The 16,903-nt window shown below is 40.6% G+C and overlaps 6 protein-coding genes across 6 annotated transcripts; 4 read left to right on the forward strand and 2 right to left on the reverse strand.

Annotated features, from left to right (window-relative positions):
• The first annotated feature begins 119 nt into the window (after positions 1-119).
• Positions 120-1,010, forward strand: LOC148178653 (18S rRNA aminocarboxypropyltransferase). The gene is made up of 2 exons (XM_088029984.1): positions 120-333; positions 384-1,010. Exons 1-2 carry the CDS (start codon positions 246-248, stop codon positions 962-964), a joined length of 669 nt encoding a protein of 222 aa, XP_087886110.1. The 5' UTR covers positions 120-245; the 3' UTR covers positions 965-1,010.
• Positions 955-5,133, reverse strand: MED23 (mediator complex subunit 23). Its single transcript, XM_088029976.1, has 3 exons — positions 4,595-5,133; positions 1,670-4,544; positions 955-1,617 (listed from the first exon to the last, which is right to left on the reverse strand). Exons 1-3 carry the CDS (start codon positions 5,006-5,008, stop codon positions 1,001-1,003), a joined length of 3,906 nt encoding a protein of 1,301 aa, XP_087886102.1. The 5' UTR covers positions 5,009-5,133; the 3' UTR covers positions 955-1,000.
• A 353-nt stretch (positions 5,134-5,486) lies between these two features.
• Positions 5,487-6,190, forward strand: LOC148178655 (uncharacterized). Its single transcript, XM_088029303.1, has 3 exons — positions 5,487-5,564; positions 5,612-5,758; positions 5,804-6,190. Exons 1-3 carry the CDS (start codon positions 5,541-5,543, stop codon positions 6,098-6,100), a joined length of 468 nt encoding a protein of 155 aa, XP_087885429.1. The 5' UTR covers positions 5,487-5,540; the 3' UTR covers positions 6,101-6,190.
• Positions 6,191-6,677: 487 nt separating this feature from the next.
• Positions 6,678-7,340, reverse strand: LOC148178656 (stress-associated endoplasmic reticulum protein 2). Its single transcript, XM_088029304.1, has 2 exons — positions 7,128-7,340; positions 6,678-7,070 (listed from the first exon to the last, which is right to left on the reverse strand). The coding sequence occupies exons 1-2, from the start codon at positions 7,209-7,211 to the stop codon at positions 6,960-6,962; spliced, it is 195 nt and encodes a 64-aa protein (XP_087885430.1). The 5' UTR covers positions 7,212-7,340; the 3' UTR covers positions 6,678-6,959.
• A 564-nt stretch (positions 7,341-7,904) lies between these two features.
• Positions 7,905-16,369, forward strand: LOC148178657 (small subunit processome component 20 homolog). Its single transcript, XM_088050910.1, has 8 exons — positions 7,905-8,050; positions 8,099-8,385; positions 8,436-10,547; positions 10,598-13,513; positions 13,563-14,424; positions 14,471-14,641; positions 14,692-15,084; positions 15,137-16,369. Exons 1-8 carry the CDS (start codon positions 8,006-8,008, stop codon positions 16,367-16,369), a joined length of 8,019 nt encoding a protein of 2,672 aa, XP_087907036.1. The 5' UTR covers positions 7,905-8,005.
• Positions 16,336-16,833, forward strand: LOC148178658 (uncharacterized). The gene has a single exon (XM_088050911.1). The coding sequence runs from the start codon at positions 16,427-16,429 to the stop codon at positions 16,727-16,729; it is 303 nt and encodes a 100-aa protein (XP_087907037.1). The 5' UTR covers positions 16,336-16,426; the 3' UTR covers positions 16,730-16,833.
• The last annotated feature ends 70 nt before the right edge of the window (positions 16,834-16,903 follow it).

The following is a 16,903-nucleotide window of genomic DNA, read 5'->3' on the forward strand; positions in this document are numbered from 1 at the left end:
GACAGTGACACTAAAAAGTAAGGTTATGTTGATGTAAACATTTGGTTTTCATGTTATTTACCAATTGTGGGCACCATTGCATTATTAAATTTGTTAAAGCGATTATAAAATAGTTAAGAAAATACAAGAATCTTCCGTTGCCTCAATGAAAATTACTGATTTCATGTAGAAATTTTGACAATTGAGGTTATGTTACTTAACCTAAAAAAAACGCGTTTCTTAAAAACTAATAAAAATTATTTAACATGTCCGAATTGAAAAAAGCACTCGATAATGTCTCTCTGCACTCATCAACAAGTGAAGATTTCACCTCTAGTAGTGATGAGGAAGAAGGTAAAGAGCCTCCTGGATGTACCCCTTTGTAATCATATGTACAATTCTAGCAGTGACATTCCCTGTGGCAATGTGGGACTTTAACCAGTGCGACCCCAAGAAATGCTCAGGACGTAAACTCGCTCGTTTAAAACTAATCAAGACTTTGAAAATCAAGCAAAAATTCCCAGGCTTAGTTCTGACCCCCACAGGAAGTAAATGTGTGAGTCCTGCTGATCACGACATTGTATCTACGAAAGGAATAGCTGTGGTGGATTGTTCATGGGCGAGGATAGACGAAACACCCATCGCAGCTCTTAAACCGCAACATGGACGTCTTCTCCCGTTTTTGGTGGCTGCCAACCCTATCAATTATGGACGACCTTGTCAACTCAGTTGCGTGGAAGCAATAGCAGCCACCATGTATATAACAGGTTATAAAAAAATTGCGGAACAATATTTAAACAAGTTTTCATGGGGACATTCATTTCTGGAGTTAAATGAGAGTGTATTAGAAAGGTACTCAAAATGTACAGATAGTCAGTCGGTTGTTGCAGAACAGAGTAATTACATTGAAGAGGAGCAGAAGCGTCAAGAGGCAGAAAAAGGTAAATCAGATTTCCCCAGTTCAAGTGAAAGCGATTCAGATTAAATATTTTTATTATAAAACTCATAATAAATTTATAATTTAAGAGGCATTGACTTCCTCAATCGCCAAGTGTGCTATAAACCTCAACCTCATCTGCAAAGGCGGTCGCAGCCTTCGCACCACCGTCTCCAACTCCTTCTTCATACTGTCTCCCACAAACATATATTTTATATGATACAGTAGATCGCAAATTGGGTCCATGTACTTCAATTCTGACTGCGTGTTATGATCTACTTGCGCCAGGAGTTCATATAAAGCACTCGTTAGTTCCACTATCGCCATGTTAAACCTTTGCAAGAAAGGTCCAACCAAATGGCAGACGTAAAGAAATTGTTCTTCCGATCTCACGACACTAGGAAGAACTTCACGCGCCCATCTAGGAACACTTGCGATTTGTCCAGGGCCCGCGTGATGCCACACAGAGTGTGCCAATGCCAGCATGTAACTAAAATTATTATGAAGAAGCCCCGCGTGGGTCTCTTTAAAATCGAAAAGGCGGAACGGCGAACAGTCGAAGGTCCAAGTTTCTAACTCTTTTATGGTGGAAACGAGACGTTCGTGAAGGACACTCCAGTAGCTCACTGGGAGAGCAGAAAGGACAAGTCCAACGGCGTTGATCCATTGGTGGATGTCCGAAGGGGGAATCGTAACGTACCCTAGAAACAGTGTAAAATTAACATATTCGGTCAGTCTGTGGTTATTTCTTACCTTTGGCTACGACATCCAAGAGTCCATTGGCCACAGCGAAGGGTCCAGCCGACAACGCCATAAGTTCCACACAAGTAGTGTAGAGGATATGAGCCCCTGCGTTGGGGAACTCATTAAAACGCCAATCGATCATAGAGTTGGCAGATGCACCTCCAAGGATATCCACGACTCGTTTTATTAACTGGATGTAATAGTCGAGCTCGGGAGTCCACATCTCCTCGGGGCCCCGCCCTAAGAATAGTTGATAGGGCTCCGATAAACTGTCTTTCAAGGTTCCAAGCACGGCAGCCACTAATCGGCGCTTGAGGGGCGGTCTTTCTCTCAGCCGCGTTTCGTAATAATGTAAAGTGTTGTATAAGTACGTAACTGGTCTATCATGGAACTTATACAGACACCCCAAATGCTCCAGGAGAATTTCCAAACTTTTAGTGACTTGAGGAATCTCCAGGAAGCGGTGAACCACGATGTCAAAAACTGGTAAGAAGCGTAAACAGACGTTCCCAAAATACGGGTGGTATCCACTTGATTGCTCTTCTGGGGCAAACTTCTCTGGGTATTTTCTGTGAAATTCCAGGTGCTTTTCGTGCCAATTCGTTTGGTTCCAGTGATCAGGAGAGTTATCTTTGACAAAGTCTTGAACTCTGTTTCTAAACTCAGTAGCTTTGAGTAGTACCAACTGAATGATGAACGAACACACTTGAGCCTCACTCCCCTCCTGTGTCCTCAGCGCCAAACAAAGAACCAATCGATCAATCGTTACGATGTTATACTTCCAGATCATATCATTGATGGTATCCACGCACTTGTTGACATGTTGCCCTCCTGGAGAGTTACTGAACTCAAAAACTAAACAATCACAGAACTTCCTTAGGTGCGCTGATAGTGCCCTCGCCCCAATCCGTTCCAAGATCTTATAAGCGATTGGAGTGATGTGATCTGTCTCCAGCAACATCTTCCATAAAAGGCACAGAAATAGTGGCGGAGCTCCCGCTACACCAAAATGTGCCATCATGTCATTTTCATTGTTCATCGACGACCATTTTCGGTACTCCTCCTCAACTGCCTTCTTTAACTGCTGTTTGTTTTCTTTGGGAACGGCGTGCTGGGTGAAGAACTCCGCCAATGCTTTAGGGAAACATTCCAAAGTGTGTGGAGCCCAAGCGTGTGGAGTGCTTTGAGCAATGGTCGCTAACAACTCATGGCACCAGGCACCATCAGCGCCTGTCACGTGAGTTGCACGTGCCAAAGTTAACACCAAAGCACGATTTAGTTCTTCAGATTCCGCTGAAACGAGTGTCTTCGGCTCAGCGAGGAATCTGCTAAGCTCCGGTTGGACTTCCCCGCTTCCTAGACCTGTAATGAGGCGGAGCGCCGTCGATTCCACGCAGAGGTGGAGTTGAGTTTGATTAGCCTGAGGAACGGCCGCGAGCGAATGTAAGTGACTGAGCAACTGGACGCGGTAATGGGGATGGATGTGATGCATTCGGTAACTGAACATCTCCAGAAGCGTGTAAAGGGTGCCCCATGCGTGCGATTTGTACACAGTTGGCAGCAGCTGGCTTATGAAACCTTTGATTCCCAGAGATTCGATCTCGGTGTAAACTAAAAGGCGACTGTAGGTCTCAACTAAGGCTGGAGACAAAGGCATTCCTGATTTAGCCTGAGCTAGCTTGATCACGTGGGTCACTATGCTGTGAATGAGGCTCATTTTAGAATGAACAGTGAGCGAATCCAAGACTGCCATGCTCAGGGGAGCCGTGGGTGGAGCTGTTGATTTCGGACTGCCTTGGATCGTCTCAACTAAAGCTGCCATCGGCTTACTGAAGTAATCTTGATTGGTGGAGTACGCGTTACACAACAGCGCGATCCTGTAGTCATTTCCCATGGCTAACGCTGTGTTGTTAGGAGGAACAAGTTGTTGAAGAAAATCGTGATGGTTACGTAATTTAGCTGGAATGGGCCACGTCAGATTCGTCATTTCAGCTTGTGCTTTCTTTGTTAGGTGTATCCAGATGCAGGTCATCGCCATCTGACGTGTACATTGAGGTTGGTTGAAATCAGGAACTGAAAGGGGAGGTTCCTGTTCCGGGAACAATAACTCGTACAACCTCAAAACTGGGAGGAAATTTGACAATGGATTTCTCTGGATGGAGCCTGAAATGAACTGCAGCAACACCCACATGAGTTGGTCACGTCCTCTTCGTAAATCTCGCCCCTGCAATCGCGAATGTAGCGACATCACGATATTCGGGAAGCTCGCGAATTGAAACAAGACAAAATAAATGAGCTGAGATGATAGATGAAGCCATAAACCTTGGGTAGCGGTTTCATCTCCTTCATTCTCTGTGCGTTCAAGAGCTAGGATTACCAACTCAACTAATTGTTCTTCAAGAGCAGCGCAATGCTGCTTGTGTTGTTTTTGAAGTCCTAGCATACCACAAACCATATCCCGGCTGTAAGGCTGTTCCAAAACGTATCTCAGTAAACCAGTTTGCTTCTCAAGCAGTTCAGCAGAGTAAGGGAGGGTCCCTTTGAGGCTGAACCTAAGAGTGAGGGGGTCGAGCTTCCAGGGGTTGACGAGGTGTTCAGGACAACCGCTGTGTTCAACGACGGGGCGCATTTCATTTTGGCCCACAATTGAAACCATTTGAGCACATGCCCTGAAGCTGTCCACATAGTCTGAGAAGAGGGCTGCCAGTCGCCAATGGGGGCAGTCTGGGTACGCTTTTTGTAGCTCATTGACGAGGAGATAGCCTGGAAGGAGGCAGGCGTTTCTATCCATAATTCTTTCAGCCACTTCTAGCAAAGCTTGGGTTTGGGGCTGCAGCCCTGAATTTAATCGCCATGGTAGACTCTTCGCTTTTTCACAGCATCCCTAAAAGTCAGAATTGAATATTCAATGGTTCCATAAGATGTAAAACATACCTTCATAATTTCTCTAACTCCTTTATACTCCACCAAATCAATTATTTTCCTGACCAACTTAAAACTTTCTATCCAAAACCGCCCGTTCCCATGTTGTAATTTATCAAAGTTCATAACAACCTCACATGCAAGACGTGCCCCCACTATCCCATTCCTGACTGCAGACTCCAAAAGCTCCATCAAAAGTTGTAGTTTGCTCTGGGAACATGTTAAAGAAATGTTGAGATATTGCCGAAGAGCGGTCTCTAATTGTTCTTGTGAGAGACCCCGGAGAGCTGTATTCAAGTCCTGCTGCCATAGTGCCACTCTGTCTTTTTCAGCAGCGGGGCGATGCACTAGAGAACAACTAAAGGATTCTTCGATCCCCTCAACTTTTAGTATCTCGTTCAAAACGTTGGTAAGAGACTCCGCCATTTCTAAAGTATCACTTTGAGTCCAAATGCATTATTTTCAAGCAGTTTTCACGTCGGAAACTAAAATAAACAGTTATTTGAAGGTTATGTTTATCCCGACGTTTGTTTGAGATAGGCAACATGTTATACACCGACAGGGTTGGAGTTGGTTGAAAAGGGCCCGTTAAAGACCAATTTTTTATGTTTGTTTAATCTCTTACGAATTTAAAGTTTTTTGCTTTAATAAAAGTGGTTTAAAAAATCGCAACCATTTAATGATTCCCGTAAAACAAATTAAACAACCAAATTTTCATATAAAAAAAAAAACAATATTTGAAGAAACATGTATTTTTATCAACCCTCATTAACGTCAGTTCAACATTTTTATAAGTTTTTTTGATATTCATATTCACATTATAATAAAACTGATACGATATATTTGCATACCCACTTCATTTATCGTCCAATTTGTTTGCTTATCTTTTAATAAAAGCAATATTAACGTACATCTCTTTTATCCGTTTAAAAATAGCTTTCTCCTCTCACATTTCAAGATGAACTCACAGTTCATAGAACAGGTCAGGTGCTAATTCAATTTTTCGTTCATTTTTAACTTTGTTTCCAGGTGCAAATTCTGATGCACGCTCAACAAATTAAATGTGCTGAAAGCGTCTTCGGGAAGTCCAACTACATGTGGCTGTGTAGTAAAAGAACTCCCGTAATTTGGATGTCCACCAGAGATGAGTTCTTAATAAGACAGGCTCTAATGAAGGTACTTTATTGATCTAAATGCTTAAAAACTCAATTTTTCTCTTAGGTAACTGCGGACCAACAAGTGAAAGTAATGAAGCAATTATTAACTTGGTTGGATAACCATCCGGACGTCCATTCTTTGAAGATTCCAGAAATGTCGCTCCATTTGCTCAACCATACTGCTAATACAAATATGATGAATGAAGTGTCCCTGTCTAGAATCAACAGTTTCAGAAACAGTTTCAGACGTTTGTCATTGATCACGAATCGTATCGCTCCAGCTGTAAGAACAGAAACGCCCAAACTTAGACGATCGGTCACTTTTAATGATGTACCTGTGGTGTATCGCATAAAGTACTGACGTTTTCTATAATATGTCATAAATTTCATTTATAACAAGTCGTATTGTAGAAGAGATCTGTAGAAGAATAAATTGCACCTGTTGACAAGATTTATCGAATATCAATCACTAAATTGTCCCTTGTATGGTTGAAAGAGTAAATAAAATATATAAAAAAACATATTTTTAATAGGTGTAATTCAATTAAATACATCAAACTTTTTAAGGACCCAAAAAAATGTTTTGCCTCAGTTTAAAATATCTAATTAACACATTGCTTGGAGTGGAATATTAGCTCTTTCATTATTTTGTGATAAAACAACAGCAACAAAAAATATTTGTTTTTTTTTTTCATTTTAGCGATAAAAATTCAAATGAATTATGGTGTTACGTTTTTGCGCATTTTAAATACTCCTACTCACATTTGCACTCTTATCAATATCACGTTGATGCTGATAAATCAATATTTGATGAACTTTATGACGTTTTATCGTTAATAAAAAAAAACAAGAACAAAGACATTTTTGAGCAGAATCAGCAAAACTGAAGGCAAAAAAAAAAGAGAAAAGCTGAGGGCAAAGAATTGATGAGCACATCATAAACCAATAATAATTTAATATAAATTGAAAAACCTGTAATTACAGAACACCATCCTAAACTTAACATGGAATGGTCATCATAGAATCTCATTTAGGTATCTGTGCAAGAAGTGGTACTATTGATCCTAGTACAACTTATGTAAAAATACGCTCTATACATGATTAAAATTCTGTTAAAATTATATTTCACATACGACAAAATTTACACAAAAAAAATCAACGCGCTCCAACAAAATAGATATTTTATACATAAGGAATATTGAGCTGGAAGAACTCTTAACCTACGCCATACGGATGGACTGGATAATCTGGAAAATCGCCGATCCACACACCACGAAGATGAACAGCGCCAGGATCATGGGTCCAACAGGCGAACTTTCGCTCTGTTGCTTCTGCAAACAACGAACCCATTTAGTACCAGGAACCAAAACAATATGGTACTGACTTACCGATGATTTAGGGACATTTCCTCGTAAAACCACGTTTTTGCTGGCTTTTTCGTTGGCGAAACGCATTCTTTGTTTGGGTGCCATTGTGTTAGAGTAAATAAATGCCGAAAAGTGGAAAAAATTCAACAGAAAAACATACACACGCGTATTTGACACGTCTGTGTCGTTCAACGGTGGAATCAAAAGTGGGAAGGGAGGGTGACGTGAGGAAATTTTGACGTTTGTTTGACACGTTGGAGGTTAGGACGCTTGCGCTGATGACAGCGTGGAAGATTTAAATATGGGAGAGGGAAGAGAGAAATTTACCGTAATTTCTAGCGGTTTTTACGATAATTGCGAAATTTGGAAGTGATAGTTCACGGAGAGATTCCTGCTGGAACAAAATTTAGGTTGACATGTGACGTACGAAATTTTTTATTTTTATTGTAGGCAGAAAGACAAAACTAAAGTCCATGGAAATAAAAATAAAAAATAATAAAGTTAATGTCTCTAAAAATGACTGAATCAAATCATTATCTAACAGTTAAAAAATAGAGGAAAAACAGTGTTTAAAATTGCTTTTATTTCGTTTTTAATAATTAACAGAATTTGATGCATTTTTATAGATTAATTTATTGACAAACTAATTTACAGAAAAACGTTAAACCTTCTTACAAAAAAAAATCTGCTCTAATTTGCGATTTAAAAAAAAAGTACAAATTAAGTTTACGTTTTCAAATATATCGCGCTACAAAAAATCACTAAACTTTTTAAAGCAAAATTCCCTACCCCATTTAAGTTGTCAATATTTAAGGTTATGTTTATCACCAACAGGTTAATTCCTGCAGCATGCTTTAAGTGACTGATCTAATTTATCAACTTGTTTTAACAAAATCAGAATGAAAAATAAACCTGTTCGCCACAAGGACTTGAACACGTTCAAGGTAATTGTCTAAAAATAATATTCTTTTTATGCAACTTTTAAATTTCAGTTCCAACCTTTTGCCGAACGCATTTCCAACATCGATATTGACATTTTCCATAGAGTTGGACACGAAAATGAGGCTGATACTGAAGGTTCTGAGTGTTATTTCTACCAGGCTATGGAAAATTGGAGTATTTTAAACCTTACTGAAAGTTTTGACAGTTTTAAGAAAGAAGTTAAACCATACACTTTAGTGACGCTGCCTCAACTTATTTTAGACAAAGAACGTGTAGTGGAAGTCTTGTTGAAACACCTGAGGTTAAAGAATCCCTTGTCATTACAGCCTTTATTAGAGTAAGTGAAATTTGTATTTGCTTAAAACTTGACTAAATTCAGTGTTTTAGCATTGTCGTCGTGATTGCTAAAGACTTGCGCAAAGATTTCTATCCATACTACAAAGACTTCCTTGAAATTTTGATTGAACTACTCAACACCAAAGACACAGATCAACTAGAATGGACCTTTACCTGTCTTGCTTATCTTTTTAAATTCCTCTGGAGGCCTCTGTTAAAAGACATTACTACAGTTTTCAATACTCTCCTGCCTCTTTTGTCTAATTATCGCCCTGATTACATTCAGAATTTTGCGGCAGGCAGCTTTGCTTTTGTGGCTAGGAAAGTCAAGGATTGGCCGAATTTTCTATTCCACATTCTCAAAACCGTGAAAAGTCGAAAAGACGGGGTCGACGGCTGCGGAAAACTTTTTTTCGAAGTTCTCAACGGAGTTGCAGGTAACTTTCATAGTTGTGCAGATACAGTTTTGCCGTTTTTGATTGAGTCTCTTGGAAATCCAAAGTTTTCACAAACCACTTTATTTGAAATTTTGGAAAAAGTTGTCGAGAATATCGTGGGTAAAATTCATCCACAGAAAGGGGCGTTGTTATGGGATTGTTTGATCAGACGCATCAAACTATTACTAGAAGATTGGAGGAGATCAAAAGATGAGAAACTTGCGAACGAATTGGAGTGGGTTTTGAGATTACTAGGACAACGCGTGGAGTATAAAGGAGGGAGATTCTTACAAAACAATGCACAGGTCACTGAGACTCTTTTTGAGGTATTTGCGAATAATGCACTTCCTGAATCCACCCTTCAGACGTCTGTGAAAATAGCTATAGTCCTACTGTTGTCAAAACACATCAAGCTAACTCAAGAACAAGCCTCTGGAATTACCCGCAAAGTTTTGGCTTTGCCCCAGGAATCGATTATTCTTTACTTCGTTGAACACGTGACTAAATTTTCGGCCTTTGAGGCTCTAGTTTTGCCCACTTTTCTTTCAAGCTGTGTTAAAACCAACTTGAACAATGACATGCTAAAAGTTTTGACTCGACTAATTTTAGAAAAAACTCCTCTCTGCATGAACGGAGTAAACTTCCAAAAGTGGTATAAATACCCGATTGATTTCGGAACAAAAACTAAGGACGCAGCAATAGAAACTGTTTTTTTGGACCATTTGAATGGTGAGGATTACGACAACTACATCGCCGCCTTAATCTGCTTACCTCACTTAAATCTGACACAAAATGAAAGAGTTTCTTCGATTTTGACCAACAAAATATCAGAGTTTTTATTGAAAATAGAAATTGAGAAAGAAAAAGAGAACAAATCTGGCTTGGACCAAGTTCTATTTTCTCTAAATGTCACAGTAGAATGTTCAGTTCACTTGAAACAGACGACATATTTGTTTGAGAACTTTTGTACTGTTGTTGCGACATTAGCACCCTTGGGCTATACGTGCATCTACGCGTTAAACATCATAGACCTGCTCTTATCAGTATTCAAGGGCCGATCTGAAATCATAAATATGCTAACACTGCAGACTTTGAACACACATCTCGCGCTTGGATTTAGCTCTTCTTATCACGAAATTCGTTTGGTCACCGCTCACCTCTATTCTCTCTTTGAGGGTTTGTCAGAATTCGATTTAACACACACTTCTGATCCAGACGTACCGAAAGAAAAATTCCAAGTTTTTACGATCTGTTACAGAATTGAGTCTATAGAAGCTCATGTGCACACGTATCGCGACCAACTTCAGAATTTAGAGAAACTCAATTTTGATAAGCCCCAAATGATCATGTGTCAGAAAACAGAGTTTCGTACTATTCCTTTGAGGTTTTTATGCGGCGCCTTGTATATCAATTTTAAGTTGCTGTGGGACCCCATTTTGAAGATTATGGAAACACATGCGCACGGATTAGAGATTGGGGAGTTTTGGGGGGTGTTTGTGGAGGAGCTGAAAGGTATTGTGGGGAAAATTCGGTCAGAAGAACAAAAAGACAGTGAATTGGAGATGAAGTGGGACTTTCTGACAGAGTTGTACAACTCCGGGAGATGTAAACCAGGCGCGGACTTTGTGAATTACCGACTTTTGTTATGGAAAGGATTGAATTACTTTGCTGATGTTGCCGAGGCGAAGACTAGGGACGTTTCAGAGCTGTTTCTAGACTTTATTGAGTGAGTATTAAATTTGATAATTTTAACGGGATACTCATTTTTTCTTGTAGGAATGAGTACACAAGAAGTAATTCAATGGTGGCTGCTAAGTGGAACATCAAACAGAACTCTGCTCAAGACGCCGACCATGAAGAAGTCCGCGAAGACGAAACTTTAAAACTAAACACCGAACAAACGGTCTCGAAGCCTAGGCATGGAAAAGCCAATTTACAGTTTCTCCAGAATGCATTGACTGTTTTCTCTAAAGTTCGGAGCCCCAAATCGATGTACCGCGAGCCGGAACTAAACAAACTTTATTTCGATCTGCTCCAGCACAAGAGCTCGGAGATACAGAAAATTGCTTTGGACTGCATCTTGACGTACAAACCTAAATATCTAACACCTTACAAAGACCATATCTACAATCTAATCGACGAAAAAAACTTTAAGAATGAAATTGTAACATTTCGTATTGATAAAGAGAGTGGTGCCATTCAAGAAGATCATCGCGAGGATTTAGTACCTCTAATTATGAGAATAGTCTTCAGTAAAATGAACACAAAAACTGGTTTGAGAACCGGTGGTAAATCTTCCGGTCAAATGCGTCGAAATCTGGTCTTTCGTTTCTTAGCCGGATGCGAAGAAAAAGAAATGTTGGTTTTCACAAAAATGGCGCTGCAATACTACTCCAGGTACCTAAAAGACGATCCAGAGATTATGATTCAGGACCTCTCTCTCACCTTAGAGGGTTTCATACCACCAAAGAGACTCCAAAGTAGTGTAAATCTCATCAATGTAATTCTCGATCAATTTGGGGGTTTGATGGGTAACAATCTTCTCACATATCTTTTCCAAGTTGTTTTAATGATTGGTGGAGCCGTTAAATTGGCATTTGAACAACTCGCAGCAGTGCACTCGGGCTATTGGGCAATTCTTCGCAGTTTAAGAACATCTACCATTAAACTCGTCGAACGTTTTTTCGCACAGTTCCATCGCTATCCATGGACGAACAAACAAATCAACACTGTTTTCCAAGTCTTCGTTTGGCCCTACTTAGATAAACTCAACACTGAAGGCATTCATAGTCCCACGACTTTGCTCAAACTTTTTTACCAGTGGGGTTGCAACCCTCGATATTTTTCACTTCTCGTGAAGCACCAAAATGAAAACGACCAACAATTTGTCTTACCTCACGTCATCCAATTGTTACTTAACGAGAAGAGCAAAATTACGGTCATCAATGTCATTGAGGAGATGATCGAAAAACTGTTGGTTCTCCAAGCAGATGAAGAAGATCTCCAACTGGTTATTCCCGTCGACAATCTTCTTCCCATCGCGAAGAACATTCTAGACCGCTTGAAAGTCGATGATAAACTCAATTACGGTAGCTGCATTCTTTTACCTTACGTACCTTCGATTTTGGAAAAGATCCAGAGACGCCTCCAAAGGAAAAACAAGAGTCTCAACCAAAAAGAACTCTTCATTCTTTCGCGTATTTCCGAATTAGTTTGGGAGCCAGAAATCAGCGACAGCACCCTAAAGTTATTGTTGCCGCAAGTTGTGAAACGTTGTACTCCTTCAACTGGAGAAGAAACAATTATACGGCTTCTAACTACAGTTGGTAATCTCGTCAGTAACGTCGCAAACTCTCGTCAACACCTAAATCGAATCTCCCCGTTGTTCGGCGAAGTCGGTTTTGCCTCCGGTCGCAAACTGTTGCTTCAAACTCTTAAAAATGTGGGCACAGAGCTAGAAGTAACGTTGATCGAAGGTTTGAACGCTTTTGATCATAAATGGGTGGAACAACCTGATTTCCAGCGCCGTCACGACACGTTTCGAGAGATCCAGAAAGCGATTGATGAAGACAGAGTAGAGTTGGAGCTGGGTATTTTGTTGATCTATAATTGTTATCACTTGTTGAAGAGCGAAAAAGATTTGTCTTTGAGAGAGAACTCCTCGCACTGTCTCAAACAGTTGGTTCCGTTTTTAATACGGAAATACCCTAAAAATCTCGATTATCTTCTCAATGAGACCATCTTCACTTTGATCAGAAAAGGAATGAAGAACCGGAATTACGACTTTAGGAATGAATGCATTCTTATTCTTGGACATTTTGCGAGGGAGTGTCCCGAAAGTCATGTGGTGTTGCGTGATTTGAATCTGTACACCAATAAGACTGATGCTGAAGTAGACTTTTTCGAAAATATTACCCATCTTCAGTTGCATCGGCATGCGAGAGCTTTACTTAAATTCTGTTCAGTGACCAAAGAGCTCAAGACTATTCCAAATGTGAGGGCTTTAACCCAATTTATACTACCTCTAGCTTCGTTCTATTTGTGCAATGAGAAGTACGTTGGAAAAAACAGTGTGATTGATGCTGCCATCGAATGTATAGGGACAGTGTGTAGAATTTTGCCGTGGCATCAATACGAGAGTCTCCTCAAATACTATTTAGGTAGATTAAAAAAGAGTGTTGACTACCAGAAACAGTTGGTGAGGGTCACTGTGAGCATTTTGGACGCGTTTCATTACGATTTGAGTAAAGCTCAGATAACTGCGGTTGAGGAGGCGAAGACCGAAGAGAAAGTTGAAGAGGTCAAAAAAACGGAGGAAGAGGAGGTCGAAGATACTGAAGAACCTTCTGTTGGAGACGAAGATGACTTCGACGAACCAGAGATTGCAGAAGAAAGTGAGGATGAAGAAGATATCGAAGAAAGTCAAAAAGAAGTAAAAATTTGTGAGAAAGTCTCTGTATTGTGTAAGTCGACAGCGACAAGAGTCACTAGAAGCATCCAAAGCGTTCTGTTACCCGAATTACATAAAGCTTTGGCTGAACTCACTCATCACGACACTTCCCATAAGGTCAATAGAAAGAAGACTGGTTTTGAGCGCGAGGAAGAGGACTTATTAAGAGTCCCCATTTCTTTGGCGTTAGTAAAACTTTTACAGAGACTACCGAAAGAAGTATTGGAAGCGAATCTCCCTGGGTATGTCTTAATTTTATCTTAAAACCCCACATGATCTTTTTTTTTTCAGTATTTTTATGAAGCTGTGCACTTTCTTGAAGTCCCATTTAGAGAGCGTCCGACGTGTGACCAGAGAGACTCTCCAGAAGATCATGCAAGCTCTAGGTCCAGAATATCTAAATTTATTGTTGGGAGAAATGTCTCCTCTTCTTAATAGAGGCTTCCAAGCTCATGTCTTAGTCTTCACCATCCATTCGGTCCTCGGTTGCCTCAAACCGATGTACAAACCCACCGACATCGACAAAATTCTTCTAACGGTATTACAGTTGTGTCAAACTGATTTATTTGGCACTCTTTCCGAAGAAAGGGAAGTAATTAAAATCGCCGCCAAAACTTCAGAAGCTAAGTCATCGAAGAGCCTCGACACGTTCCAGATTTTAGCTCAATTCGTCACCGAGAAGTGTCTTCTGGATCTAATTTTACCAATCAAGAACGTCCTTCAAAATTCGCATTCGTTTAAAGTTGTGCACAAAGCGCAAGAGTGTCTTAGACACATCGTTTCAGGCTTAGTTGACAATGAGTTTCTTCAAACTCAGTCTTTACTTATTTTCGCTTATGGAACTTCATCTCAAAGTATTCCAGAATTGGTTCCACAAGAGAAAGCACAGTTTACTGAAAAAGAAAGTGAGAAGTTGCGTCGTGAAAGAGTTGACTGTTTTATTATCCCAAAAGCACCAGTTGGACGCTCGGGAGTTCGTGTGAGCAACGTCAAATCTTCATTAAAAACCAACGCTCATTTACTGGTCGAATTCGGGTTGAGATTGTGCCACGTCTTGCTCAAACGCGATAAACTGAAAGATGGAGAGTACAAGTCGTTCTTGGATCCTTTTGTAACTGTTTTCCAGAACTGTTTAACTTCAAAACACATCAAAGTAGGTAAAAATGATGCTAAAATTTTTAGTAAACAATGTATTTTAGTTGAGTACTCTCACTCTTCAGTGTTTGACTTGGGTAATGAAATACGAACTTCCATCGCTGAAAGAACACATCCAGAGCATCACTAAAGATATGTTTGCCATTCTTCATAAATATGCGTCTTCAGGACTGAACAAGGGCGACAATTTTGACTTAGTGGTAGCAGCTTTTAAAGTAAGGTATGGTTCTGTGGAGGTTAGTGAAATTCACGGGTTCTCTTGTAGGCGATGTCAGTGCTGGTTCGTGACGTCAAGTACCATACCATCGACACTGAACAACTGAAGATTTTGTTGCTGTACGCTGAACAAGATATGCATGACCACGATCGTCAAGCAACGGCCTTTAACCTCCTTAAGGCCATCATCGCGCGAAAGTTGATAGTCCCTGAAATCCATGAAGTGATGGTGAAAGTAGCTGAATTGAGCATCACTTCGGAACTGAGTCACGTTCGAGCGCAAGCCAGGACTGTTTTCCATCAGTACATGATGGACTATCCTCTGGGTGAAAAAATTGAGAAGCACTTGGCGTTTTATTTCTCTCAAATGAGCTATGAGATGCAATTTGGAAGAGAGTCCGCTATTGAGATGGTCAGTTCGCTCATTTCTTCGTTTCCTATGGTAAACATAAATCACTGTTTTAAATAAGTATCATGACATTTTTTTTTAACAGAAAACTTTGACGAATCATTCGGGAACATTTTTCGTGACGTTGTCCGCTCGTTTGGTCAACGACGAAGCACCAGAGTGTCGCAAACAAGTCGCGGAGTGTCTCACGTCTTTACTTAAGCGCTTGGCGAAGAAAGACATTGAACCCCTCTTTGATATCGTACTTCTTTGGCTCAAAGATAACAAAATGAGTCATCGACGTCTCGCAGCTCAACTTTGTGGTGTCTTCGCTTCGGTGGAGAAGTCACTGTTTGAATCCCGACTTCCGAAACTTCTTCCTTTGATTTTAAAGCAGTTGTCTCCCAAGGAAGTCTCGGACGAAGAAAGCGAAAGAGTTCAAGATCATCTATTATTCCAGCTTCTGCAGATGTTCCTCAAGGTTTGCGCACATTGCCCTGGGTTCTTCAAAATGAAAGACGTCCATAATTTGAATAGAAATATTCAATTCTTGTTGGGTTATCCTCATGACTGGGTACGTCTTTCAGCGGCACAGTATTTAGGATTTGTGTTGGCGAACATCAACGTGAGTGAATTAGTCTCATCTTTGGCCAATAATACAACTGGAGATGGTTATCTTTGGAATGAACCAGCAAAGGAAATAAAGGCCCTCGCTTTAGATTTATGCGACCAATTGCAGCCTGGAGTTGTCAAGAGCGACCTCGCTGAACAGGTCATCAAAAATCTTGTCTTTATAGCACGTGTATTGGAGAAAGTTCCTGAGGACTCAAAATTGAGCCTCTTATGGTTGACGAAGCGAATGCGCAAAATCGTCAATACTGAAGTCGTAGAAAGTCCTGGAAGCATCGTATTAAGAACTGAAGTCTTCAAATGGATTGCCGCGATTGCCACAGTTTTCGACCCTGAAAGTATAACCCCAATTTTCAGTCATCTACTCGCTCCTCTTGTTCGTGAAATGATCACCACAGAAGAGAGCAACGCCCCTCTTAGACAACTATCCAAAGAAGTAGGACTGCTTCTAAAGAACAAAGTTGGAATGGAAGTTTACACCAAAACTCTTTCAAGCTTACAACAACATCTCTCAACCAAAAGAGCCGAGCGCAAACGGACGCGCACCCAACTCGCTGTGACTGACCCCGAAGTTTTCGCGAAGAAGAAAATCAAACGTCACGAAAAGAAAAAAGAAGCAAAGAAACGAAAAATAGAGAGTCTGAAAGGAAAACGCACTTTCAAAAAACGAAAAGTCATAGATGTAGATCCTGAATCAGAAGTCATGTGATTTTAGCTAATTTAAAATCTCGCGCTATGCCACACCTCGTTAGCAAGAGAAAGTTCCATGGCCGCTTACTCAGTCGCGCATTTTCCGTTCACCCTCATGATGACGGGTGTTTTGATAGTTTTCATGGTACTAGGAATGGTACTAGGGTACGACCCATCAGACCCTGAAGTGAGCTCCGTGATTCCCCCGAAAGGAACTTTCGAGGCTTTTTACCCTCGAGGTGTCGAAGGGGGCAGCTCCAGAGCGGCACATTCCCACGGGAGCTTCTACAAGTTTAGGAATCCTGCGTTGGTCGACGCCAAGAACGCTGCGGCGTATGGATTCAGGTTCGACGGGGGGCGGAGATTTAACTACGATTAATGGCGGGAGTGAAGTGAGTTGTACTTTTTGTGTAACGAGGTGTGAATAAGGAGGCCTTTTGTACCTGGTTTGTAATTAATTAATAAAAATGATTATAAAAAGGCGGATTGGTGTATTATTGGTTGTCTACTTCAGAAGGGTGAGATTTAGTACCACCCATTATGGGTGCATTAT

The sequence above is a fragment of the Gnatocerus cornutus genome, chromosome 2 (assembly GCF_029298725.1).
Source record: "Gnatocerus cornutus isolate USDA-ARS CGAHR chromosome 2, icGnaCorn1.1, whole genome shotgun sequence".
Classification (NCBI taxonomy): Eukaryota; Metazoa; Arthropoda; class Insecta; order Coleoptera; family Tenebrionidae; genus Gnatocerus; species Gnatocerus cornutus.

Bases quoted from the DNA above. Each gene is read 5' to 3' on its own strand.
- LOC148178653 (XM_088029984.1), top strand. From the start codon at position 246: ATGTCCGAATTGAAAAAAGCACTCGATAATGTCTCTCTGCACTCATCA. The intron at 334-383 runs GTAAAGAGCCTC...GTACAATTCTAG, and splicing joins TAGTAGTGATGAGGAAGAAG to CAGTGACATTCCCTGTGGCA.
- MED23 (XM_088029976.1), bottom strand. From the start codon at position 5,008: ATGGCGGAGTCTCTTACCAACGTTTTGAACGAGATACTAAAAGTTGAG. The intron at 4,545-4,594 runs GTATGTTTTACA...TCTGACTTTTAG, and splicing joins GAGTTAGAGAAATTATGAAG to GGATGCTGTGAAAAAGCGAA. The intron at 1,618-1,669 runs GTAAGAAATAAC...CACTGTTTCTAG, and splicing joins CTTGGATGTCGTAGCCAAAG to GGTACGTTACGATTCCCCCT.
- LOC148178655 (XM_088029303.1), top strand. From the start codon at position 5,541: ATGAACTCACAGTTCATAGAACAG. The intron at 5,565-5,611 runs GTCAGGTGCTAA...CTTTGTTTCCAG, and splicing joins ACTCACAGTTCATAGAACAG to GTGCAAATTCTGATGCACGC. The intron at 5,759-5,803 runs GTACTTTATTGA...TTTTTCTCTTAG, and splicing joins TAAGACAGGCTCTAATGAAG to GTAACTGCGGACCAACAAGT.
- LOC148178656 (XM_088029304.1), bottom strand. From the start codon at position 7,211: ATGGCACCCAAACAAAGAATGCGTTTCGCCAACGAAAAAGCCAGCAAA. The intron at 7,071-7,127 runs GTAAGTCAGTAC...CGTTGTTTGCAG, and splicing joins GAAATGTCCCTAAATCATCG to AAGCAACAGAGCGAAAGTTC.
- LOC148178657 (XM_088050910.1), top strand. From the start codon at position 8,006: ATGAAAAATAAACCTGTTCGCCACAAGGACTTGAACACGTTCAAG. The intron at 13,514-13,562 runs GTATGTCTTAAT...TTTTTTTTTCAG, and splicing joins TTGGAAGCGAATCTCCCTGG to TATTTTTATGAAGCTGTGCA. The intron at 14,425-14,470 runs GTAGGTAAAAAT...AATGTATTTTAG, and splicing joins TAACTTCAAAACACATCAAA to TTGAGTACTCTCACTCTTCA.
- LOC148178658 (XM_088050911.1), top strand. From the start codon at position 16,427: ATGGCCGCTTACTCAGTCGCGCATTTTCCGTTCACCCTCATGATGACG.